Source organism: Mustela lutreola, chromosome 5 (assembly GCF_030435805.1).
Source record: "Mustela lutreola isolate mMusLut2 chromosome 5, mMusLut2.pri, whole genome shotgun sequence".
NCBI lineage: Eukaryota > Metazoa > Chordata > Mammalia > Carnivora > Mustelidae > Mustela > Mustela lutreola.
The window spans coordinates 36,475,820-36,503,104 of NC_081294.1; the positions used below are offsets into that span (position 1 = coordinate 36,475,820).

The following is a 27,285-nucleotide window of genomic DNA, read 5'->3' on the forward strand; positions in this document are numbered from 1 at the left end:
AATCTAAAAAGCCAAAACGCAACTTTAATTTTCTGAGTACTTTTTCTCCTTAAACTTACTGAAATGAATTGCCTTTTCTAGGAAAAAACAGCAAGCATTGACACTTAAAAATTCAATTTACTATACAACTATTTCAGATTATTTTACCATGGGGCAGCAATTTCTCTTGCTTGAAAAATATCTTAGCCTAAATAGTATGGCAAAATGGACAGAATCATACCGCATATGAGATACAAATTATTTTTGGTTTTAAAAAATCCAATCATAAATACACCATCTTGAATTGAATTAGTCAAATAATAGTTCTGATTAATTTTTCACTTACTTCAAATTGTTTATATTAATTAAATGAACTGACTGGGCATCTGCCATCATATAGATACCATCCAAGAGGATGTTATCAAATAATGAATTAAACTGGGCACCTAGGTGGCTCGGTTGGCTAATCATCTGCTTGGGCTCAGGTCATGACCCCGGGATCCTGGGATTGAGTCCTGCATTGGGCTCCTTGCTCAGCAGGGAGTCTGCTTTTCCCTCTGCCCCTCCTCCTGCTCATGCTCTCTCTCTCTCTAATGAATAAATAAAATCATTTAAAAAATAATGTATTAAACCAAAACAATGTATGGCTCATGGCTCTAAGACTAAGAATAAAATAAAATCTGCCATTACTTCAGGGATATATTCTAGTTCAATAAAATGTGCAGATATAGTTAATGCGCTTTACACAGAACAGTGCTGCAACCAAATAATGGGCAGATTCCAAGTCGCCACTTTATGTGTATTATTCCTATTAGTAATATTTTTTAACATTAGTTAAGGTGCCATATAAATTATCATTTTCACCACCACAATTTTATTATTTTCTCAGCCAGTACATAGTGAACATTTCTAGAAGGTATTTTTTCCCCAAATTATTGAACACCTCTTCTCAAATGTTGAACTCCTAGTCACCAAAAATTGTGGGTTCCTTGCCACCATCCCAAACTCTTCCTCTTTGGCTTCTGATTGTTCTGACCTCTGCAGGACACGACCCACCAGCACTAAGGACACCCAGCATGCTTCGTATCATTGTCTTCAACCCAATCTAGTATGATTTTCATAGTCCATGCAAAGCCACTGACAGTGTTTCATGTCTATTCATGTTTCATTTGATTTGGTTTCAGGGATTTGATAAAGTATTACAGTTATATATGCAATAGAAACTATCTTAATTTTGAAGAAAAGTCTAGGGCCTTTGCAACAACAGAGAAGAATTATTTAGTACTTCTGGATTTTGAACAAAGAAATCATCACTATAAAGCACTAATAATGCATTTTTAGGTTTTTAGCCATCCATGGGTATCAGGACACCAGATACCAGTCAAAGATACCAGGAAACCATGAACCACAGAGGCATCCCTGTAGCAGGGCAATATTATGACTACAGAGACCTGTACCCACAGCGTTAATGCCTGGTGGAACTTAAGAAATCTGAAACCCATGGCGTTTAAAAAATGCTCTACATAAAGACTAAAAGTCACTTTTCCCTAGTGTGTATAAGTAATGGAAATGAGTAGGACAAAGATTGGGAAACATATTTTTGTATGATAGGCGATTTGGGGCAAGTATATGGTTATATTTCCCTGCCTTAAACCAATATTTGTGGAGGAAATGTATGTTTTTCTTCTGCAGATTGCAAATCATTAGCAAAGGCAGAACGTATTCATTTCCTAATAAAGATGTTTTTATCCAATATGACAGAGGGTGAACATTACATGAAAATTATTACAAATATTTCTATACATAGTAAGCATAATTGGAAAAAAAAACAAGGCAAATGGCAAAAGTTTTCTCTTTAATGAATTCTTTGGTTATACACAGGTCTTGAATGACATTAGTTCATGTACTACTAACTGGTTTTGCTGGTATCTCTTCTGTGCATCCCTTGATGACCAAGATGAAATTAGTTATCCTGGGCTATAGCTCATGGAACATATTTAATATGATTTACCTTGCTTTAATGTAAAATAATCACAGAAGGAAAATATATCTTTGGATCTGAGATAGCATGTATTATTGCAAAACTACTGCTGAGCATATCGCATAAACTTTTCATCCTTGTAAAAATAAAAACTCAGATGTTCTTCACGGGAAACATAAACAAAGCTGAAGTAGAAACTATACATCTTCCCATTACTCTTGACACGATGTTTTGCTTTCACTGGCTCACAGCTTCCTGAGTTAAATAAAGCATAAGGAAACATAATTAGTATGTCCAGATTATTCTATAACTTTCATCACTTTAGCAAAGCAAAAAGTGCTAGGAAGGAGTGATCCAAATCACTGCTGAAACTAACAGTATCTGTTTTCTAAATACTTGGGGGTAAAATGTTGATCAACTCTGAATATTTTTATTCTAATCAGTAAAGGAAATAAGCTACTGTGGATTTGTTCATATTCCCAAATATATGGGAGTATATGAGAATTTAAAGAAAGGAGAATCCAGAAAACCTAAGGTGGGGGGGGGGGGACTATGAAAAGTAGAAGGAACTAGCCCTTGGTGACAAATATATATACGTATATATAGGTGGTACAGAAGATATATTTTTAGATTGGTTGCTACATGTTCTCTGATAGAAAAAAGGTGTCATTTATGTTTGTATAACTATATATTTTCTCCCATAATATTCTAAACAACTATATTCAAACCCTTAGTGAATGACTAGATCTCATATGAAACCAAAAAATGTAGCTGGGATAATAGTCTGTGTATAGGGAATTTTACCTTTTATTTAGAATATCATTTGGAGGGGCGCCTGGGTGGCTCAGTGGGTTAAAGCCTCGGCCTTCGGCTCAGGTCATGATCTCAGGGTCCTGGGATGGAGCCCCGCATCGGACTCTCTGCTCTGCTCAGCAGGGAACCTGCTTCCCTTCCTCTCTCTCTGCCTGCCTTTCTGCCTACTTGTGATCTCTGTCTTTCAAATAAATAAATAAAATCTTTAAAAAAAAAAAAAAGAAAGAAAAGAATATCACTTGGAACTAACTTACATTTTTTCTGTGCCTGGGGGCATTATTTTCTATTCCGTTGCTATCGTCTGATTTCCTGTAAGGAAAACAAAAAGAAAATCACGAAGTATTTACACTGCACTAAATCAAGTCAAAACATCATCTATATCGTGGCCATCAGGTTAAAACATAGAAGTCAATAGAGATAATTAATTTTTCCTAAAAATGTTTTACTCATAATGTTCATATTGTTTTTCTAGCATTGCTTTAGAGAAGAACTGTTGCCACAGAGGACAGTGACCAGTCCTGTTTATTTTATGCAGAGGGAAAATGGCTTCTCCCCCAGCATGAATGAGACTTAGGTATATGGCCATAACTTGTGAGGAGTTTTGAGGCCGGCAAGATAACAGCCAAGCAGAAGTTCTGCCAGCATGTGAGATACTGGTGCTGTGATCTGACATGTTTATTACAATGAATTAGAGGTTAAATGTGGTTGTCTATACAGTGCACATCAGGGCAAGACTACAAATGTGACCTTCAGATTCTTAAGACAAAAATGACTAAACTGGGTAACAAGAGTGCATAATGAATACCCTTCTAGGTTTTACGGGCAGGCCTGAGCTCATTAAGCTATCACCATCAGAAAGTAAATTCAACCACCTAATTCAAATTTGGGGGAGAGGCCAGCAGGTGAGATTATATGGATTAAATATATGAGTGGATCAAATAAATGAATGAGCTCCTCATTGAAATATCTGAAGTTACAGGTTGTTTTGATGTTACACATTTAGCACTGCTTTTAAGATTTATTTTCATCAGGGAACTCTATGACTCTTCCTGACATCTAAACATATATGCATTATATATAAAATGTAATGATAAATATATATATATTTATATTTATATATAGTATTATTATACTATATTATATTCTATTATTTTATATAATTTTAAAAAGATTTATTTATTATTTATTTGTCAGAGAGAGAGAGAGAGAGAGAATAAGCAGGGGGAGCATGAGAGGGAGAGGGAGAAGCAGACTTCCTGCTGAGCAGGGAGCTGGATATTGGACTTGGTCCCAGGACCCTGGGATCATGACCTGAGTTGAAGGCAAATGCTTAACCAACTGAGCCACCCAGGTGTCCCTTTATACTATTAATATAGTATAAAATAGAAAGCATACTAATAATACTATCACATTATATACTATATATTATTATATTACACTATACTATATTATATATATTAATATATATTATATATTCTATCAAGAAAAATTTATCTCCTAACTAAAAATTTTAGAACCCCATGTTGGGTATAGGGATTACTTTAAAGAAAAAAAAGTGCATTGCTAACTAAAAATTCTAAAAGAACACTGGTAAAAAGGTTGTTGCATATGAGTTCATGTGCCCTTGATACTTGTAATAAATCTAAAGATATTGAAATAAGAAATAAACTAAAAACTTTAACACTGCCAGTGCTGTCTGTGGAACAATACAGGGTAGAGAATATTATGTACACTATCCCAATTATCAATAAAAGAAAAGAAAGTAAATCATTTCTACTGTAGATTGAATCAGTTTGGCGTTCCTCCTAAGGAATTCTAGAAAAAAATACTTTAAAAATATTTTTAAATTAGAATAAGCTACATAAATGAAAATTAAATTAAGATTTGGTAAGTCTACTCCATAGTGTTCTGGTGCTACCCTTTCAGGATGTGTCTTAGACGAACCAGAATCCACCGAGACAGGAGCAGCCTCCAGATGTGACTGCAAGGAAATGAGTGGCCAGAAACATTGGGATAGCTGAGCTGGAAAAACAGCATTTGAGCAAGGCTGTAACTGTTTGAAATATCTGAATGACTGTCTTATTTTTTACATGACTCCAAGTTTAAGAATGGGAATCAGTACCTGGGAATCAAAAAGATGAAACATTCAAAGCACCATAAACTGAATGTCCAAGTTCACCAGAAAGAGGTGCAGCTTCCTTCCAACTCTAAGAGTTGATGCCAAGACAACATTGTTTGTTTCTCCTATCCGAGGTTACAGAACTCCTGAGAGATGACCTTACTGTTGAAGCTCATATTTTGTTGATTTATTTTACCTGCCATATGTGAACTGAATAAAAATAACTATGTGACTAATGTCTACAAATTTCTAAATCACAGCTGGCCACCCCACTCCTGCTCTTTGCCCATGGCTAGAGACCACACTCAGAACCTGTGCTGGCCGTTTGAAGATAAACTCCAGGTAAGTGCCATTCTGTGTTGGTTATATTGGCTCGGACCTTCCGTTTCCTACGTTTCTTCTAGCTGCTTTATCCTGATCTCCTTTTCCTGGTCCAGCCCTCGGCTACGTTACTCAGACTTGAATCCCAGTCTCACGCAGCTCCATCACTGGATTCCACGCTCAATCCTCTGCCGAGAGGAACTAGTCACTCCCATCTTCACCAAACTGAATTATATCCCAGATAATTTTCTTCTCAGCCCTCCTCATGTTCCACTCTGAACAAAGCGGCTGTTAAGTGAACCTGGGACCAATATGTGTTCTTTCAAAAACAGTGACCAATAAAATTCTAGACTAGTGATTGTCCATATGAGAGAGACTTAGAATCAGGGACAGACATTTTAAAGAAATCCAGATGTCCAGGCACCAATCCCAGAGGTTCTGATCCAGGAGATCCAATAAATTCTGAGTAACTGTATTTTTAAGGAACATCCTAAGTGACCAAAAATATAGCCAGGGTTAAGAATTACTGACTTATACAAATAATACTTCCTTATGGTTATTGAACACCCCTGTGCATCAAAGCCTATGCTAAGCATTTTTACATACAGAATATCATTTAATCCAAAAGCCTTATAAAACAAATACTATAATTAAAGTCATTTTGTTGAAGGCAAAATTGAAGCACAGAGATGTAAAAAGTGAATGAATGGTAGAGGGGGGATCCTAATGTAGACAGGCAAACTCCACATGCCTCTCCTGAACATGGATGTATACAAAAAATAACACACATATAATATACTCTTGTGGTTTTGTCCTAATAGCAAACTTTTTTTTTTTTAATTTAAATTTAATTAGCCAGGGCGCCTGGGTAGCTCCAGTCAATTAAGCGTCTGCCTTCGGGCTCAGGTCCTGATCCTAGGGTCACCACCTTGGTCACCACCTTGGTTCTCTCGCCACCCCTTGGTTCTCTCTCTCTGTCTTCTCTTTCTCAAATAAATATGCAAAATCTTAAAATAAATAAATAAATTCAGCTAGCCAACATATAGGACATCATTTGTTTTAGATATAGTCTTCAAGAACTCATCAGTTCCATAGAACACCCAGTGCTCATCACATCACGTGCCCTCCTTAATGCCCATCCCCCAGTTACCCCTCCTCCCACCCCTCTCCCGTTCTGGCAACCCTCGGTTTGTATCCTATAGTTAAGAGTCTCTCATGGTGGGGTGCCTGGGTGGCTCAGATGGTTAAGCATCTGCCTTCGGCTCAGGTCACGATCCTGGGGTCCAGGGACTGAGTCCTGAATGGGGCTCCCTGCTCAATGGGGAGCCTGCTTCTCCCTCTGCCTCTCTCTCTGTCTCTCATGAATAAATAAATAAACTCTTAAAAAAAAAAAAAAGAGTCTCTTATGGTTTGTCTTTGTTTCTGATTTCTTTCCATTCAGTTTTCCCTCCTTTTCCCTATGATCCTCTGCGCTAGTCCTTATATTCCACATATGAATGAAACCATATGATAATTGTCTTTCTCTGATTGACTTATTTCACCCAGCATAATACCCCCCAGTTCAATCCATGGTGATGTAAATGGTAAGATGTCACCCTCTCTGATGGCTGAGTAATGTTCCATTGACTATATATACCACATCTTCTTCATCCATTCCTCTGTCAATGGACAGAGGTAGTTTGGCTATTGCTGCTATAAACACTGGAGGGCAGATGCCCCTTCCAATCATTGCCTCTGTATCTTTGGAGTAAATACCTAGTCTAACCACAAACTTTTTATTCAATTCCATATTTATCTGTATTTTACTCAAGTGAAAATTAATCTGTAAAAGTTATACTTACAACTGTTCAACTTGTTCAAATTCTTTCCCATCATCTGTATAACAAAATAGGAATTCATTAAGATTGGTTCACTATTCTTATGGAGCATGTATGTTGAATTCAACTTTCCCCATGTTAAGAATGCAATGTGTGGTTTCCCTCTTTGGAATGAGAGAGACATACAACGTGAGATGCCGCATGTCCATCACGTTCTCCTTCCCTGCTCTCCAGACCTTACCTGCAATTTTGATCGAGCATAGTCTAGTGCCTGCAATTTTCAAAATCAGACTGATTGACCTCTATTTCTTTAAGTTACTAAAAATCTCGTACAAAATCAGAAAAGAATGCAGAATGTAAGATAAATTTTCTTAGGGGAGTATTGGTTTCTCAACCTGCAGTCTATCAAGCACATGCTACAAAAACAGAACTGACCAGACAATGTCTCTCTTATGAGAACTCCAGAATGTTTGATAAAATATCTTTAAGTGAGTTATCTAAGGAAAAGACTGTTTGTCTTTGAGATCTTTTACGTTAAGCTATCAGGGAATCTTCTAATATCCTAATACCAAAGCATGTATCACCTATTTGGTGTTTAGGTACCAGTAACACCAAAGCAAAAGGAGAAAAAGTATATTTTCATACTAAAATTTCTTAAGAAGTTGAAACAAAGACCGTCAATATAAGCTCACAGCACTGTCACAATTAATGTTAAATGAATACCACTCCAAATAACAGAAGTTAGATATTTCCCTCAAACTCTAAAGCCATTATAATATATTAAATCTAAACATAAGAACATTATCTAAAAAAGAAAATCTTACCTGTATGCATCTTTTTCTTTTGGGTGTGCATTTCACAAAACAGAATAATAGCCACTAAAAGAATAACTTCAACAACTATTCCAAGAAATGGTTTGAGGGGCACCAAATAACTTATTACAACCAGTTCAACACTTTCTTGGCTCTCGCCCAACTGGAACATTGCACGGCACCAATAAGATCCTTTATCGTCTTCTGAAAGCTGCATTATCTTAAGCCTTGTTTCATTTGCGTTTGTTCCATTGATCGCATACTTATCATTCATGTGAACATCAAGAGGAACCTAATACAAGAAAACATCAAAATGCATTCCTATCATATTGCATAAAAGACACACGTCCTAAATGATAGAGTTCTGAGCAAAAGCTGTAAGGCATAGTAAAGTTTATGAGAAGTTTACATAACAGAGTCCAAGAGCTTCATCTCCTAAAGGTAGCAAAGGGAAGGAATATTTTCAGTGCTAAGTACTCCTTGTTTGAAACTACAGTGTAGAGCATCGCAGGTAAATATTCGAATCAAAGATACAGAAAAATCCCAGCCCTCTGGGTTTCTCGATCTAATCCCAACTAGCTGTTCAAACTACTTCCTCCTTCACAAGAGCAGGCACACATCAAATCAACTCCTGAATTAATGAATGAATGAAGCTATTAGATGTGTTCATTCCTACAAAGGAAGATCACTGGCTCCTGGCACTGGGAGTTCCTCAGACTGGAAATGAGGATGAAATCTCCAGGCCTGTGAGGCTGGTGGAGCGGGAATGGTAGAAATCCACTGTGAGCCTGGGATCTGTGGTCTTCTGCACACCTGTCTTCTCATATCTGAGTTTCTTTCTTTCTCAGGTAAGCTGACTCCTGAGATTCACTGGATTTTCCCCAGCCTCTTCAGAGGCATACTAAGCTTTTGGGAGCTGAGTTATTTAATCCGTTTAAATTAAAACTTATTCTCAGGCTATTTGATGCCTTCACTGTGCTGTCACTCAGCAGCACTGCTCAATAAATGCTGATCTGCATACAAATATTCTTCGAAGTTTTCGGATGAAGGACAGTCTGTGAGTTTATTATTTGCCTTCCCCGCCAACAAATTAAAGCGACCTGGCTCCCTGTGCCCAGCCACTGTCTGAGATGCTTGTTCAAGTGTACCCTCTCTAACTCGGAGCTGATACCTCAAAGCCATGCGTGTTTCGCAGGCACCCCAGGTGATTCGGAGGCATCACCTCCGAATGGTTAGTCTCCATTTTGAAAAAAACACTTGACTTAACGTTGTAACCTGTTCTCACAGCACTACACTTTCCTCACATCTCAATATGACCCATGCTTAGGGCCAAATGGAGAGCAAATTATGACAGCAAATGGAGAGAAACACAGACCACATTATAAGAGTTTAATACAATTAGATTTAGGTTTGTTTTTTTTGGGGGGGGCACAGTATCACATATAAAGAAATAAATTGGGCTTATTTCAAGCCACTACAAATGATATTTATCATTATAAATTCACTATATGTTTGTTAATATTTACCTACTTAAAATGATTGCCTTTCCTAATCATCAATAAGAAATGAAGCAGAAATATTAATGATTTAGGTCTGTTCCTAAGTGATTTGGAGATTTCTTTGCACACTCAAACCAGCGTTACCACAGGATCAGTCACTCTCCCTTTTAAGTCTCTTCCTCTGGTCCCTTCAACGGGGTATGGCATTATCAATTTTGCCTAAGGAACCTACTATTTCCTTGTAAGATCTACACAGTCTCATACTGTCTGTCCCTCCTAGGATTATAGCTTGCCTATTGCAGGACTTTAATTTCAATGCTCATTAGTACCAGAGCAATAGACAGGTGTCCCATGAAGGACAATGTCCTTAATTTCCCTGCTATTAGAAGCTCTTTGGGAGGAAGAAAGAAAGTGAGGAATGATTTTCTGAATACTCATGATTTTCTTATTATTTCTTATTATTATTTCTTATTATTCTTAGCTCTTTGAATAGCCATTAATTCTTTAGTGGGAGTGTAAAGTATTTGGCCTCCCTTTGGATTCTGGAAGGCCAAAAGAGGCCAATGACACTTACTGAAAGAACCCAAGACCTAGGTTTAAGTTACCAAATTTTCATTCTTTTCTCAAATGTCATCACTGTATTAAATTCTTTCACAAATGTTTCCAGAGTCAGAAGTTGGAAAATAAACCTACCTTTTGTTTTTTTTCTAGATACTTTCATGGAATGATAAGAAAAAAGGATGTTTTTGTTAGGGTTATTTCTAAACTCATCAACTAAAAATGAATGATAACTTCCTTTCAAAAAATTTAAGTAAGTTGCTAAATCTAAAAAACAAAGTACTGGTTAATAACACATTAAGAGTCTCTTCTGATATGTAACGTAAGACGCTAAAAACATGAAAGGTAGGACAACTCCACGGTTCTTGCTTCATGAAGACATACTAAATAATAAGATAACGGAAGTACAAATAGTCCTAGGAATTCTGAGTCTGCTAATATTATTTATGAAATCAAATTTAAAATTTTAAATTATAAATAAAATTTATAAATTCATTTATAAATAAATGAATTTTGTTTTCTTCAAATCACAGAAATATGATCTTACCTGTACACTCCTATTACCACTGTACCAGGTCCAATTTAAAGGAGCACAGTGCTGGCATTTACACACCAAGACAACGGAATCCCCCACGTAAGTGATCAATGGTTTGTTTTTTCTTTGAACTTCAGGGACTAAGAAACATTTAGAGAAATATACGTTAATGTAAGAGTTTGAATAGGGACATGTATTAAAGTTGAAGACAAATTCCCCTTCCATGCATGTTCTCATCAGCATGATTTTCCCTATATCATTTTAATTTCATATAATGTGAAACTACTTTTTTAATTGGGAGTATAGTTGGCACACAGTATTGCATTAGTTCCAGGTGTACAACATAGCGGTCTACATGTTAAGCTCACCACACAGGTACCTACTATCTATCACCATGAAACACTATTATAATATCATAGACCTTATTCCCTATGCTGTAGCTTTCATCCCCCGACTTATCCATGCCGTAACTGGAGTCCCCTACCTCCACTACCCTTTACCCATTTTGTCATTTCCCCCACCAGACCACACCCCCTGGCAACCACAGGTTTGTTGTCTCTATGACTCTTTTTCTCCTGTTTTTGTTTATTTGTTTTGGATGATAAATTTCCTAAGAAAGTTTGAGGTAGGTGCTATTAGTAACAGAATAAAAATGACCACTGAATTTAGAAAAATTAAGTTTTAAGGATATGAATAACTTGGTAAAGAAAATTAAAACATCAGAACATAAGCAAAGCAATGAAAGCATTCCACCCAAACTCCATCGTGGAGGAATCAGTTTCTTCTCACTGACCTCAAAGGATATATTATTGAATGTGCACTTATACTGGAGGTGTAGGCTGACCAATGAAGGTTATTTTTACTTTTTTTCTTTTATTCATTCTAGCAAGTTTTTGGTTTTATGTTTTGTTTTTCCTTTTTTTATTTGGCAACAGAGAGAAAGTATAAAGTCATGTATGAATTTTTAATGCTCTATTGACAAATTTTATAAATATTGCTTGATATTCCCTTGCTATCCTGTATTTATATTTTGTTTTGGGATTGGCCAGGGTAGAAATACAAAGATTGGTTTGAAGTACTAAAGTTAGGTTTCTAGATTGAATACATTTTCTAAGTGATCTTGGCTTTGTACTACCCAAAGATAATTGGGGTTTGCTGGATGAATCATAAAGATGAGGAAAGGGGAAATAGTTGGTAATCATGAGAAAAGAAATCCTGACTTGTGTAACTACCATGGAAGTGTTAACATAGGTTGGAGAATAGGATTTCTTTATGAGTTCTGTCCTCAGGTGATTAAGGTTACAATGATCGGTGTGGGCAGTCTCCTTTTATCCTTATTGTTTAAAATGTGCCTAATGGGAAGCCACAGTCTATTCAGCATCTGTCTTCAGCTCAGGTCATGATCTCCAGGGTTGGGCTTCCTGCTCAGTGAGGAGTCTGCTTCTCCCTCTTTCTCTGCCCCTCCACACCTCCTACTTGTGCACGCATGCTCTCTCTCTCTCAAATAAATGAATAAAATCTTTTAAAAATAAATAAATAAAATGTGCCTAAATACAACTGCACATATCACCCTCTCCTTCATCAAGGCTGCTGACCAGCTGGGTATTGAATGAGGCAGTGCTAATAAAAAGAGACACAAATAAGAGGAAGGTATGTCACCCATGTCAGCATTAGTGATTTAAGTAGTTCATACGAAAGATAACAGAGCAATCTATAAATCGATTCTCACACTTTACATAACCAAGGAAACATGTTTCCATGGAACTCAATGGTCTACAATTTTAAATCAACTAAAGCTGTGAACTGCCAATCAAAATTTATAATCACCAACTAATATTTCATAAACCTAGTCAGCTATCACTAGGGCACTCCTGAGAGAGGAGAGAATGAATACATGTGACTGTCTTTATCTAAGACATCTCAGCCAGAAGATATTCTGAGCATTCCTTTTGACTGAGGCCACCAGTGTCCCACATTCTGATCGGTCACCAACAGGCTGAGGGATATTTAGTTAATATGTGGTTAATATGTGTCCATTTCAAGTGTCAGGTCATTAAGTGTTGGAAGGAAGTCAGCACAATGTGGCCATGATATGACCAAGAATTGATTTGGGTCCAGGAAGTACATATACTCAAATTACAGTTTCAGTGTTACTAACGTTGAGGACTTCAGTAGGTCATAACCCATCCTACCATGTTGTTGTAAAGGATTAAGTATGAGATCATAATAAATAAAGTGTTTGGTGCAAAGTAAACACCACAAAGTTTTGATCATGTACTGGTACAGCTTTTCTTAACTGACTTCCCTTGAAATTTGTAATGCCCACAGCCTTATTACCTAGTGGTCATGAGCCGGCTTACTAGGATAGATCATTATCATGTGCGAGAATGATTTCTAGGTCAGCTGGTCATGTGGAACAGAGAGGAAATAAGATTTAGAATAAAAAAAAAAGAGAACTGGAAACTCATCTGAATACATCTCAGAACTGTAGAAACACATAAAAACCCCCCAAACGTGGGAAAGGCTCCACACTGAATCCTTTATAGACCACCCAGCCCATGTGAGAAAGGAGACCAAAAGAGTAAAATGATGAAAAATTCAAGGGGATGAATTTACAGGAGACAAGGCCCCAACGAATGAAAAAACAGAGGAGCTTTGAGATCCTTTAATAACATCAATTAAAGAATTTTGTGAGGCTGTGAAACAAATTCTACTGCTTGAAACACACCTTCATGTACTTGGTGAAAGCAGCTGAGTAAGATTTTTGTGTAAGGATTACAATTTCAGCATAAATTAAAAACAATTTAAATCAGGGCACCTCATTATTTCTCCTTACCATAACAAGAAATTAAATTGGTTAAAAAGTTAAAAAGAAAATCTTGCTTTCAGACTAATGTATATAGAGCAGAAGAAACACGTGGAATGATAACTTTACATATTACATAAAAATCTAAGAATAAAAAGGGTCCGCTCACCACATACTGGTTTTTTGGTTTTGGTTTTGGTTTTTTTTTTTTTTTTTTTTTTGACAGAGAGAAAGATCACAAGTAGGCAGAAAGTCAGGCAGAGGGAAAGGGGGAAGCAGGCTCTCTGCTCAGCAGGGATGCTGAAGCAGATGCGGGGCTCGATCCCAGGACCCTAAGATCATGACCTGAGCTGAAGGCAGCGGCTTAATCCACTGAGCCACCCAGGCACCCCCACATACTGGTTTTAACAAGAAAAAGGAGAATAAAGCAACTGGTACTTTGACATAATCTATGAGTGAAATTTTAAAATAAGAAAATAATTGCTATCCACGTGCATTTTTAAAATAACAATAAAGATGGTGTCTCTCATGTACGTGTTCTCCCTATTAACTCAAACTACTTTTGTTCAGTTTCTTCAGCCTCTGGGCTCATCCGGGAACCCAGACAGCAGTCTACTGCAGGCAAATAACCAATATAGGAAAACTGGAAGCAACTCTAGGATCCAAGAGAATAGGATGACCATCTGTCTTGATATTAACGTAACTACATTTTAAGTTCTTGAGGAACAAGACAATAAATTTCAGCATCAGAACGTTGTAGGCCTAAATTATGCTGAACCATAGTACATTTCATTCTATTTCCTTTTCTTTTTTTTTTTACATTTATTTACATTATTATATTAATATTATATATTTTTATATTATATTATATATTATTTATCACTATAATATTATATATTTTTATATATTTATTTGACAGAAAGAGAGAGAGCTCAAGCAAGGGGCGTGGCAGGCAGAGGGAGAGGGAGAAAGAGGCTCCCCGCTGAGCAAGGAGCTAGATGCGGGACTCAATTCAAGGACCCCAAGATCATGATCTGAGCTGAAGGCAAACACTTAACTGACTAAGCCCCCCAGGGGCTCCCCATTCTGTTTTTTTCTTAGGGTAGATCCTCTTTCCTCACTAGACACTGGAGGTGGGGTGAGGGGAGGCTGAGCAGCAGCCTGTGGAATGAAGTCCCCAGTGACCTCACCAGAAATTCTCTCCTCTCATTCAGCCCTCAAGGTTTTCCAGTCTTAGAGAGGAGGATTATCCTGGATTAGTCATGGTCCCGGGCGCTGATTGGGCCCTGTTTTCTAGGGATAGAAATCTGGGGTATAAATAACTCAGCCTCATGTTCAGCATATTTTTCCCGGCTCAGGAGGGTGTTATCCTCGCGTTCAGTGGAGTAAAGACCTAACTGACCTTGGGCTGTGAAGAAACCCATGGCTCTGCTTTGGCTTAAGGTTAGTACAACCTCACTGAGGAGAAAGAAGCCTTCTGTATGGCAAAGCCTTCCAAGAATTTCAGCAACATTTGTGGCCAAGGCTGGTTAATAATAAAATGTGACTTCGCCTTAGTGTCCTTTTTTTGGTGTGTGTTTCTTTACTTGAGATTTTGTTGGGAAAAGGAATGATCGGACAGAGTGAGAAGGAAGTTATTTCGAGGGCCTCCTGACAGAACACTGTGAGTCTATCAGTTCAAGACCACACTGTAGTCATACTTCATTCCAATATGCGCAACACCTGGTGTGGCTTTATTGTAAATGAAGTATGAGAACACAGAAGCTCCCGGAAAGGTCAACCCTACTTCAGGGGAGGCCTCCACTGAAAACATGCAGATTAAGCAGAGATTCAAGCTTGGCTAAAGTAAGGATTCTTTTCTGAAGCCACAAGGTTCCTTCCAAACCTCAGCTGAAGCAGAACCACACTTCCTGAGTTCCATGTGAAAAGGTGGACATTAACTACTGCTCTGTTGCACTTTATACGGCTGATAATAGCACTGTGGATCTAAACTATAAAATGCACCAAGGTCAGGAAACTCTAGTTTGTTGGAACTTTTCCAGAGGTCACAGTTGGTTCTGGGCTGCTACTTAATGTTTGGAAATATTTATGCAAAGAAGGACAACGATACAGTATTTTAATGTGTGCTGTTGACTTTTTGAAACTTTGGATAAGGCAGGACCCCTGAGAGTCTTGGGATTGGTAGAATCCAAGTTTGAAGATGAATCAACAATTCAAACTAGTGTCCGGATGGGGCCCAGGATCTGCCTGGTGATAGTAAAAGCCCTATGGAGTTGTAAACTTAGAGATTTATATCATGAACTAGGAAAAAAATCAGCCTGGGTCATTTTTGGCTCAAGGACATTTAAAATCACCAAATTAGGAAAAGATTCTTCCACATAGTCAAAGACAGCTAACTAGACATCAACACTGGGGTTTAAAACTGAAGTTCCAACCGATTCTACATAGTACTATTCCATACTCCTTCTCCTTGGATACGGAGACAGACGGCCAGGCCAAGAAAGGTTTCACAGCACTTGATGCCATCAAAATCTCATCCTTCTGCATCTTTCTACTAGGAGATTTTAACATTGATGAATGTTATAGAAGTTTTCAGCAACCATGTCAGAAGAGTTGACCAGCTACTGAGAAACACGGGGCCCACCACTCATCTTTCTTGAATGAAAAGTAATCACCAACATATTAGTACCTGCCAGTTTCCAGTGTGACTTTTGCTCTCTCTCTGGGACCCAGCATCAACAGACAAACCCACAAAGTCAGCAGGTTTTTTTGCATTGTACTAATCAGTGATGCTGAGGCCCTTTTACAATCTCTAGTAATAAATCAACCAGCTCCCAAAAAGGCACACGCAGGGGCTCTGCTGATGAATTATTCCAAGGACTCAGGCTCATGCACTAGTTGACTCATATAGTCAATAGCAAAATGGGTTATTCTTGGCTGAACTTAAAATAGAGGATAAAAAAGGCTTTCTACCACACTCAGTTGTAGGATTGCTAAGGAAAACTAAGCCTTCTTTTTAGGAAAACCCATAAGCAAGCCATGTGGAGATATAATAGGATATTTATAAAAATAGATGCCATCCTATAAGCCTTACAGATCTAATTAAATAATAACTATAATAGGAACTCTTCTGCAGATGCCTTTAAGTTGTAATCAAATGAAATTATTTCTCCAAGCAATATTCAATTTAGATGAGTTACAGAAAACTATGATTTTATGAAAGATCTAGAAAGGTCCAACTTATTAATTTTATAAATGTCTTTGAGACATAATGCATACTTAAAAGTTATACAAATGTTAAGTGGGGATTAAAAAGTAATAAACAGGGGTGCCTGGGTGGCAGAGTGGGTTAAAGCCTCTGTCTTCGGCTCAGGTCGTGATCTCAGGGTCCTGGGATCGAGCCCCCACATCGGGTTCTTTGCTCAGTAGGGAGTCTGCTTCCTCCTCTCTCTTTGCCTGCCTCTCTGCCTACTTGTGATCTCTGTCAAACAAACAAACAAATAAAAACTAATAAACTGAACTAAAGTACTTTTTAAAAAAACTATAAAAAGGAAAAAAAAACAAACTAGTAAATATTCAGTGGCTATTTGCAATCCTCAAGCATTTGATTTCAAACCCAAGCTTTGTGCTGGTGCTCCTGATGCCAGCCAGAATCCGCCTGGTCATCTCAAAATAGATATGGAGTCAAGAGGCTTTCTCCAAGTCCACATGGCATGAAATGTATTGGCATATTGAAAAGTAAAATGTTTCTGTTAATCTTCACATTAGAGGCAGGACCGATCAGTGCCAAATAATAATTTAAGTAATTTATTATAAGAGAGCAAATAGGAAAAACACATAGTATATTCAATATTTAAACTGTGAACAGATGTAATTAGTACCTATTTCTAGAAAACAGTCCTATTTAGATGGCAGGAAAAAACAATTTTCCTTTTTTTTTTAGAGATTTTATTTATTTGACACAGAGGGAGGGAGAGAGAGGGAGAAGCAGGCTCCCTGCTGGGCAGAGAGCTGGACTCAGGGCTCCATCCCAGGACCCTGGGATCACGACTTGAGCCAAAGGCAGAGGCTTAACCAACTGAAAAAGACAATTTTTAAAAACTGAATCTCTGGAATCACTTTAAGCCTCAAGATTTGATGAAGATTCCCTCAAAACCTACAGAACTTCTTTACCTATTGAAAGGACACTCAATAAAATGCTTAATAGAGGATTATGTATTTGTGCAGGTGTTTAATATCTTTTTAGCTCATTAAGAAGGAAAGAAAGAAGGGAAGAGGGGGGAGGAGTGGGAGGGAAGGAAGGAAAGAAAAAGACGAGGGAAGGAAGAGAAGAAGGTTAGGAAACGTATGGTGCATCTGTCCTCCACGAAATTAAATTACGCGAGGAAAGGAGGTTAAGAGAGGATGCACATGATCAAAATGATCAAAGGATGGGAATAGTTTCTGCCTTCGCAGAGACCAAATTGCATAAACACAAGGATTTATTATATTTGCCAAGGAGGAACACTGACAGAGCCAAGTGAAGGAAATGAGTCTGTGAGAACGGAGGGAAGGCAGGGAGCCATATAGGAGCGAACCACCTTAAATCATGATCGTGTTGAAGCAGGCTATTCTGCTCTTGATAGGGCCTTGGAGACAATACCCGTATTTTGTCAGGGCGGCTAGCCAGACCTCACAATTTTCCAGAAAAGTAGAGAACAATTTCTCACGTGCCTTGGGAAATACACATAATGTGAAGCAAAGCCCAGAATAGTTAATGTGGCAATAGACCACATTTCCCAGATAGCAGCCTCGACACTGTGGTTCACTAATCTATCACAGAAGAGGGGTTTTTTATGAAGATAAGTGCCCAACTCAGTGACTAGTCTTTATTATGAGACTGAGACCTTTACAGTTCTGGTCTAATGAGAGGAAGAGTAAAATATTCTGATTTTACTTTTTCTCATTCCACAGGGAGGAGCTATGGATCGCATTCTGGGTTTTGTCCTCATTGGAAGAGACCAAAAACAGGCAACCTTTGTGCATCTCCGTATTATTTTTAAATTTTATGGCTCCCTAAAACCCCCAAGTCCCAGACCCAATGGCATAGAACACCAAAGCACAGTCTCACAGTCTAGGGGTACAGTCACTCAGACACCTAAAGAGACAGTATATAAAAGCTCTGAGTTTAGTGGGCTAAACAAATGAATAAGCAAAGAAATTCGAGAGATTGTTACAAGGAACCTGGCAGCCCCATCTTTCACACTAAAGTCTCACTTTAAGCTAGGGAATGGATTGGGAATGCAAATGCTACCACTTAGAGAGACTGGGACACTCCATTTTTAAGGTCACCACTTAAGATTCAGTGGAAAGTATATGATTCTCCCTCAGCCCATTATGTTTAGTATTGTAATGGTAATTCAAAAATTGGGGGGTTTAGAATTCTAAAAATATAATGCTGAAGTTATTACTCTATAAATTATTAGTACTAACCTCTGAAATTAAATGTGCCCCTTCGTTCCTTTTCCTCTTCAAAGAAACAAGAATAGCTTCCCAGTTGCTCGCTATTAATGATGGGAAACCTAAAGAGAATTCATTAATATAGGCTTAGTTCTCAAAACACTTCTTGATAAAAATGAAAAAGACTCAGCATTTAATCAAAATTCTAAAATAGAAACAATGACGTAAATATGCAAATTAGACCATTAGCATAACCTTCAGGAGACAGCAAAGGCAAAACTGCCCAGTCATCAAAAATGTTTAGAAGTTGATGAATTTCCTTGAGCCAGGCAGGTTAAAATGTTACGTACTCACTTGTACTGGGTATACAGGATGCCTCCTGTGGCACTGACATGGTAATTCTTAAGTTGTTCATCCCCTTTTTTCCAAGTCACATTTACTGAATTCACATCCCCAGAAGTTGTGAATTGACATGTGAGTTCTACAGCAGAAGGTCGTTCTAAAGTGATATTTTTTTCCACTGGCACACTGGAATGTTCTGTTAGCCACAAAAGAAAACCAGACAAAAGATGTTGTTAAAGTTACATTTAGGGGACAACCAATATAGACCAAGCAGTTTTAAGTCATCCATAATAATGCTCTATCACCAGTTTCTGAATGTAATATTCCTTTGAAGAATTATTCTTCTGTCGACACAGATTTGGTTCCCTTTATTATTCTCTTTCATAGTCACAGAGGAAGAAAGTGTTTGTTACATTACCAGAATAGCAAAAGCCTAAGGCTATAATCTTAATCTCCTTAAAATTTCCAGCTGATGAGGATATGGGGGAAGAGCACGGTATCAAGGAGGTCCCTACCCTCGAACCAGAGAAACACCCCAACTGTAAAAACAAACAAAACCTAAGGGAGAGAAAGAATGGAGTAACTGTTTTGGCTCCTTTAAGGAATCGTGCTATTCGTAGTTATTACAAGAACATTCTGTGTAAAATATGGGTTTGTGTGTTATACTAATTCTGTCATTCTAGTCTTCTTATTCCTTAAACTCTTGTGGGGACTGGACAAACATACAGATGAATGGCAGAATTAAAATACTCAACCTGTACTTCTGCATTTTCACTGAATTTGCAATTCCGGTACAAAGCCACGAGGTCAGAGGCACCTGGGTGGCTCAGTGGGTTAAGCCTCTGCCTTCAAGTCGGGTCATGATCTCAGGGTCCTGGGATTGAGCCCCATATTGGGCTCTCTGCTCAGCAGGGAGCCTGCTTCCTCTTCCTCTCTCTCTCTCTCTCTCTGCCTACTTGTGATCTCTGTCAAATAAATAAATAAAATCTTAAAAAAAAAAAAAAAAAACCATGAGGTCACTAGCTATATATAAATATATGTAGATATCTATATCCCACTTATGGTGGATACATTAGAGCCAACTTTTTTTTTGAGCAATAGTAAGTAAAGGGAAAATAACAAAAAGGTACACTGCTCTTCCTATACTAAATGTGCCACTAAAGGCAACCAGATAATAGAAGAGGAAACCTTTCTTTTTATACAGTTCTAGCCAGTAAGTGAAGAAACTCTAGAAATCTGACAGAATGATGCTGTAACTCCTGGTGAATCATGAATCTCGTCATTTTCCATCAGCTGCAGCAGCCCTCTCAGTCACGGAACTGTGTGTCTCCCAAGGAGGACACCCCACTACCTAGGCAGTCCTTTTGTCCAAGGTGGGGGGCGAGGAGTAAAGGGGACAGGGTCCTAAGTCTCTAGATTCAACTACCAGTTTCCAGGAAATATGGAGGATGGAAAAACATGTTGAACAGCACCCCATGAAAGGGATCGACCAAATATAGAGTGTGAGAAAACTCGACAAGACAAACAATCTGGTGTTTTCAACAGATAAATTAGAAAAGGGAAAGAAAGAAACCCAAAAATGAAAACATACCTTAGAAACACGCCTTTAAAAAAAAACAACAACAAAGTAAAACTAAACTATAATAGGGGCACCTGGGTGGCTCAGTGGGTTAAATCCTCTGCCTTTGGCTCGGGTCATGATCTCAGAGTCCTGAGATGGAGCCCCGAATCGGACTCTCTGCTCAGCAGGGAGCCTGCTTCCCCCTCTCTCTCTGCCTGCCTCTCTGACTACTTGTGCTCTCTCTGTCAAATAAATAAATAAAATCTTTAAAAAAAAAATTTTAAACTATAATATTAGGGAGGTACTCTTGTGTGATGAAACAATTTTTTAAAAAGCAAGAACATGACTCTATGAAAACCAGAACGGTGGTGGTTACTCTTAAAGGGAAATGGGGCGTTGTGTTTGGGAGAGGGCCCTGCGGTATATAAACACATTTCTCAATTTCCTGCCCAGTAACGTGGTGTCAGTAAAAGCAGAATGCAGGGCCAAAATGTAGAGAGAGAAAAAAAACAAAACAAAAAACAAACAGAACCCAAATAGCATAACGTCACTTTTAATTACACTGAAAACTTTATAAAAATGCTTCCTTAAGCAATGACCAGGTGCAAAGTTTGCAAACAGTGAAGTTCAGCTAGTGTGAAGTGCTTTGTGAGCATATGCCTGAAATAACAGCTCGGGAATTGCAGAAGTGCTGAGCTGAATTTTATGGCAAAAATAAAGGTAAAACAAAAAACAAAACAAAACAAAAGCCCTAGGTATAGACAGATCTTAACAAGATTCAGTTATACAGAGAAAAAACTGAGTGGGTCAAACTGCATCTTTTGGTGCATTTGCTGAGCATCTACTGCATACCAGAATTTATAGGAGATGCTAGTAACAGGAGAAAATATCTCAAGATCCATCATATTCGGGGTGCCTGGGTGCCTCAGTTGGTTGAGCAACTGCCTTCGGCTCAGGTCATGATCTTGGAGTCCCAGAATCAAGTCCCGCATCGGGCTCCCTGCTTAGCAGGGAGTCTGCTTCTCAAGCTGACCTCTCCCCTCTCAAGATCCCTTTCCCTCATTCTCTCTCTCAAATAAATAAGTAAAACCTTTAAAAAAAAAAAAAAAAAAAAAAAAAAGATTTGTCCTATTTGGTCCTAAGCTTCTGTTTTCTGTAAATTTTCCTCCTTCAGCTTAAGCTCTGAGGTCCCCTGAAAACCTAGTCCCCTCTCTGTCAAAGAAATTTACTTCATTCATCAATTTCATGAAGGAGTTCTCCATACACTCTCTGTCTTCACCCCAATATAGCATATTCTGGTATCTTACCAAGTTCCAGAAAGTGCTTTACCATAAGTTAAAAATGTTTAACCCGACTACGTCTTTTCCTTCCTTGTGGGACACAGACCATCTACCAAAGTCTACAGAAAATTCTTTCACATCCTGCAAAACTCTGCTAAGTTGATGCTTCAAGGACAAAGCTTCTGGAGATTTCTTGAGTCTTTTCCCCAAGTCTAAGCTGAGTGTCGCTCATTACTACTGGCCTCTGCCCAGCCTGGGTTTATGCCGGCAAAGCCACCCTGCTCAGAATTGCGGAGACCCAGGCCTTGCAGTAGGCCACAGCGATCCCAGAGGTTCTAGAGGCCAGAGCACCCAGAGAAGGCTATTTTGACTCTTGCATTATTTCTTGGGCACCTTATGGGGTTGAATACAGACCATCTTTCTTGCTGGAGGACTGGCAAGAAGACACGGCAGCCTTATCACTCCTAGCACGAGTCAGTACAGAGGTATTTCTGTTCCAGAAGGGGACTCCAGGACACCACGCTCTTTTCAGTGGTATAGCTCCCTGGAGCCTCCTAAAATATCAGGAAGTTAAAATATGTATGATGACCTCCATGTCATAAGGGAGGGGGCCCCATGTCAGGTTCCTTGCCTGAGGTGACTCACAGGGCAACAGTGAGCATCTTTATGGTGGACATCTCAGTTTCCTCATTTGTAAAATGGCACAAGCCCTATTTCGTGAGACCACAGAAAGGATTAAATGAGTTATAAGGAAAATTTTAGTGATACAGTAACTGCCAACTAATTTCCCACTTAGCTGTTTCTCCATTTTCTTCCTCCTCAATACTGGGGAATGTAACAAAAGCTATTACGTATTGCCTGAAGTTCTGTATTGCTCGTATCATTTAATCTTTACAGCCTTTCTATGAGATGAGTATCATTACTATCACTCCAACTCCACAGAGGAGGAACTGAGGCTTAACTCAGGGTTAACTAGATAAGGTTAACTATCTTTCCCTAGATCATGCATCCTGATAATGACAGACGTGAATACAAATTTGGATGGGACTGAGTCCAGAGTCTCATAACCAACTACGTGTACCGACTCTCAAATAGATGAAATTCCTCATGACAATAGAATTAACTTCCTCATCACTTTCAAACTACGGAACTGAGGTTTTACCTTTTTTAAAGAGTTTATTATTTATTTATTTATTTGAGAGAAAGAGCGCATGCAAGAACCTGCACACCCATAAGCAGGGGGAGGAGCAAAGAGAAAGCAACAAGTAGACTCTGGACTGAGCGTGGAGCCTGAGGTGGGGCTCGATCTCATGACCCCGGGATCATGACCTGAGCTGAAATCAAGAGTCATATACCTAACCCACCAAGCTACCTAGACACTACTGAATTGAGATTTTAAATGAAAGAAAATAATAATGGAAGATGAAATAACTTATAATGCAGCAATACAGCAAAGTGATAATAGACAAATGGTAAGATCAACATATTTCAAACATTTATACTTTTGGGGTGTCTGGGTGGCTCAGGAGGTTAAGCCTTTGCCTTCGGCTCAGGTCACGATCTCAGGGTCCTGGGATTGAGCTCCCCATCAGGCTCTCTGCTCAATAGGAAGCCTGCTTCCCCTCTCTCTTTGCCTGCCTCTCTGCCTACTTGTGATCTGTCTCTCTCTGTCACATAAAGAAAGAAAATCTTTAAAAAAATTCACACTTTAGGGCAACCCCCTTGGGTCCCCTCCCTTCTTGGGAGCTTTGTACCATCACTTTGCTATGGCTCAATAAATCCTGCTTTACTACCCACCAAAAAAAACAAAACAAAACAAACAAACAAAAAAAAAATTCACACTTTCAACTAAATAATTCTATTAAAACCACACGGTAGCCTCTCCGTAACTCTTGCCAGGCTCCAAGTCCTAATTGTTACCTCCCTGTTTCTTGCAACACTTCTCAGATGCTTCTGTAGCTTGCTTTCCTATCAGAAAATAAAAAATATGTAAAAAGTTTCACCTCTAACTTTAAAATATTTTGCAATCAGCCAACAAACTAATATTTCCATTGAACTCAATGGACAATGTTTCAGCTTCCCCCAAACCACAACTGCAATGCATTTCTGCTATTTTAGAGTATTGCAAAAACATCCACGATATCGGCATTTCTAAGACTACACCTATTTGTCTGGTTTCTGAGCTATATTTTAAAAGACTACCCTTAAAGTCATACAGTAATTTATATTTGTCTCTTATTTTCATAATTAAAAATTTTAAAGTATATGGACACTTAAGCAGTTTGTGTCTTCACAAATCTTCAAAGAAATGATAACAGTTAGACCTTAATGGGCCCATTTAAGAATCTTATCACTTGATATAAAAGTCTATTTTGTTCCTTTATTAAAAAAAAGAGAAAAGTGAAAAAAAGCAAGTTAAAATTTCTTGCATAGGACAGTGTTTCCAAACATGCTTGAGAAGCAGAAACTTTTATTTGTAAGAGTGAAATGCACCACAACATAAAAAACTGGTAAAATGGGACAATTCCGGCTAAGACAGAGAGGAAATACGGAGCTCTCCCTTATTTTACCATAGAAGTCAATGAGGTCCCATGTTACATCCTAAAATATAGATGGAACACGAAGAACCCTTACAGAAATAATGTGGATGGCCACTCTAACATGAGGCCAACACCCCTATATAAAAGTGAAACGATCCTATTTTTAACACGTTGTTGGCTCCATTTATATGATGCTCCTGACCATATGGTAAGTTTATAAAATAACTCCTCTGAATAAGAATAAAATACAGTCTCTTAAACTTCATATTCAAAACATGTACAATAACAAAAGAAAATTGCTCCTTGATTCTTATAATTTTCAACTCCTCCTGAATTAAATTTCATTCATGATCATTTTTTTTTCTCTGAATCTATCAAGTTATGTACATGCTCCCTCATCAGTGCAGTACTGATGTGATAGTCTAAAATACCTGCGCTCCCGAATTCATAGCTTAGGAAGGAAAATTGCCAATATGCACAGGACACCTCAAAGGGAAAGCCTAACTTGAGGATCAAAGAGCATACGGGTCTGTATGTCTATGTGTGTCTGTATACAAACAAACAGATACACACACACACACACTCCCCAAGTCCTCCCTTGGGAATCCCTCAAGACCAAAGAACTATGTGTCTGGCGTTATATAAGCACAGCTTATACTCAAGCTTTTGGGAATTTTATGCAAGCAGCATCAAAAGAAAGAGGAATACTAGAAAATGTGAATGGCTTCTACACAAGTGAAGCCAGGTTTACCAAACATAATTCAAAGTCTCTACAATATTACGGAAAATATTCTCAAATTGGCCAAGAAAAGATGCTGGCTGAATTTCATTATCAAAGTTCCTGCTGGTCACCTTTTTCCTCCATTTCCATTAGTACCAGGTATAATGGTTATTTCTCTACTTTCTAAACTGATTTAAAAATATTTCAAAGAGAAATTCCAAAGGGACATGGCTCCATTGAATTTTAGAAGACACATTACTTCTTGTTTTCAACAATGTGGTATTTAATTTGAGGAATTGCCCTGAGTAATAATCCATCAGTCAAATACATTTTTCTACAACATAAGGGATAGGACAGTTTTACAACCACTTTTCACATCAGTTAGAGAGAGTTAATCCAGCACTGTGGTAGTAGACTATTATATTTTTGGATAACCAGAATCTGAACAACCTTCCCTTCTGTGTAAGTTTTAATAAGAAGCAAAGCCCCCTCAGTTACTGTGTAAGCCAAAAATATTCCTTCTAACTCTCTGATGCTAAGGGCAATGCCATTTGACTAATTCTATTCCCCACCTAGGACTTTAAAGTTAGAGGGAATGACTTAAGGATCTAGGCAGAATCGAGAAATTAATCACAACAGCAATGGCAAATGTCTAGCAATGATAAAGCATCATTTCTTCATTTACCCTTTCATTCAACACTTATTTTCTGAACACCTGCTACGTGACTTTCACTCACCCAACCATTCATGATTGTACTAAATATCTACTATGTGTCTTTACCCTGAGCACTAATATCAAAAGTACAGTATTAGCAACAATATCTTAACCAGACGATGTCAAGGTTTCTTGCTGTCTTTCCTCCTTTAAGTCTTTGACATACTCTAGAATTCGGTTTCCATCCTAATCATAAAACTAGGGAAACAGAAAACATAGGGGAAAAGCTTCTTGACATTGGTCTGGGCAATGATTTCATGGATATGAGCCCAAAAGCATAAGCAACAAAAGCAAAAATAAACGTGTAGAATTAATCAAACTAAAATTTCTGTACAATAGGCAATCAACAGAGCAAAGACATAGTAAAGAGACAACTTACAGAATGGAGGAAAATATTTGCCAACCTAATCTGATAAGGGACTAATATCCCAAATATATAAGCAACACTACTAACTCAAAAGCCAGAAAACAAATAACTCAATTTAAAAATGGGCAAAGGACCTGAATAAACATTTTTCTAAAGAAGAGATACAAATGATCAACAAATGATATATGAGAAAAGAGAACTCCTATACAAGTGTTGGTGGGATCATAAATTGGTACAGCCATAATGGAAAACAGTCTGGGGCTTCCTCAAAAAACTAAAAAGTAGAACTGCCATATGACCCTGCAATCCTATTTCTGGGTATATACCTAAAGGAAATAAAATCGGGATCCCAAAGAGATATTTGTACTGCCATGAACACTGCAGCACTGTTCATGAGCCAAGATGTGGAAACAACCCAAGTGCCTGCAGAAGGAAGGATGGGTAAAGAAGATGGACTTACTCAGACATGAGAAAGAAGGAAAGTCTGCCTTTTATAATAACAAGGATGAATCTGGAAGACATTATGCTAAGTGAAATAAGCCAGACAGGGAAAGACAAATATTTTTTTTTTTCATTTATAGGTAGACTCTAAAAAAAGAAGAAGAAAGTTGAACTTATTGAAACAGAGAGTAAAGGGATGGTTACATCATGATCCCTGAGTCCTGGGACTGAGTCCCACTCAGACTCCCAGCTCCATGGGGAGTCTGCTTCTCACTCTCACCTCCCCTCTCATGTTCTCCCGCTCTGTCTCTCTCTCTCTGTCTCATAAATAAATAAAGTCTTAAAAAAAAATGTTGTATTGAACACTGGAAATATGCTAAGATAATAGATTTCAGGTAAACTCATCATAGAAAAAAATTACTTTGTAAGATGACAGGTTAACTGTAGCACCATTTCACTATATATATTTATATATAAAACCATCATGTTGTACACCTTAAGTATGTATAATTATTATTTTCAATACTTTTTAAAAAGAAAAAAAAACTGTAACAGAAATCTTAAGTCAAATGAGATCTAAATTATAGGTAGTAATACAATATAATAAAATCATTAATTCTCCAAATTATTCCATAAATT

General features: G+C 38.0%; 1 protein-coding gene across 2 annotated transcripts in view; it reads right to left on the bottom strand.

Annotated features, from left to right (window-relative positions):
- Nucleotides 1-1,817: 1,817 nt before the first annotated feature.
- Nucleotides 1,818-27,285, bottom strand: part of EMB (embigin) — a 46,137-nt gene continuing 20,669 nt past the window's right edge. For both annotated transcript variants that reach the window (XM_059173945.1, XM_059173943.1), the window contains 7 exons: nt 19,034-19,217; nt 18,713-18,801; nt 10,447-10,574; nt 7,855-8,134; nt 7,055-7,088; nt 3,028-3,082; nt 1,818-2,215 (listed from right to left, as the gene is read on the bottom strand). In XM_059173945.1, the coding sequence (XP_059029928.1) occupies nt 2,198-2,215; nt 3,028-3,082; nt 7,055-7,088; nt 7,855-8,134; nt 10,447-10,574; nt 18,713-18,801; nt 19,034-19,217 (788 nt within the window). In that variant the 3' untranslated portion in view covers nt 1,818-2,197. The remainder of the gene's footprint in view (nt 2,216-3,027; nt 3,083-7,054; nt 7,089-7,854; nt 8,135-10,446; nt 10,575-18,712; nt 18,802-19,033; nt 19,218-27,285) is intronic.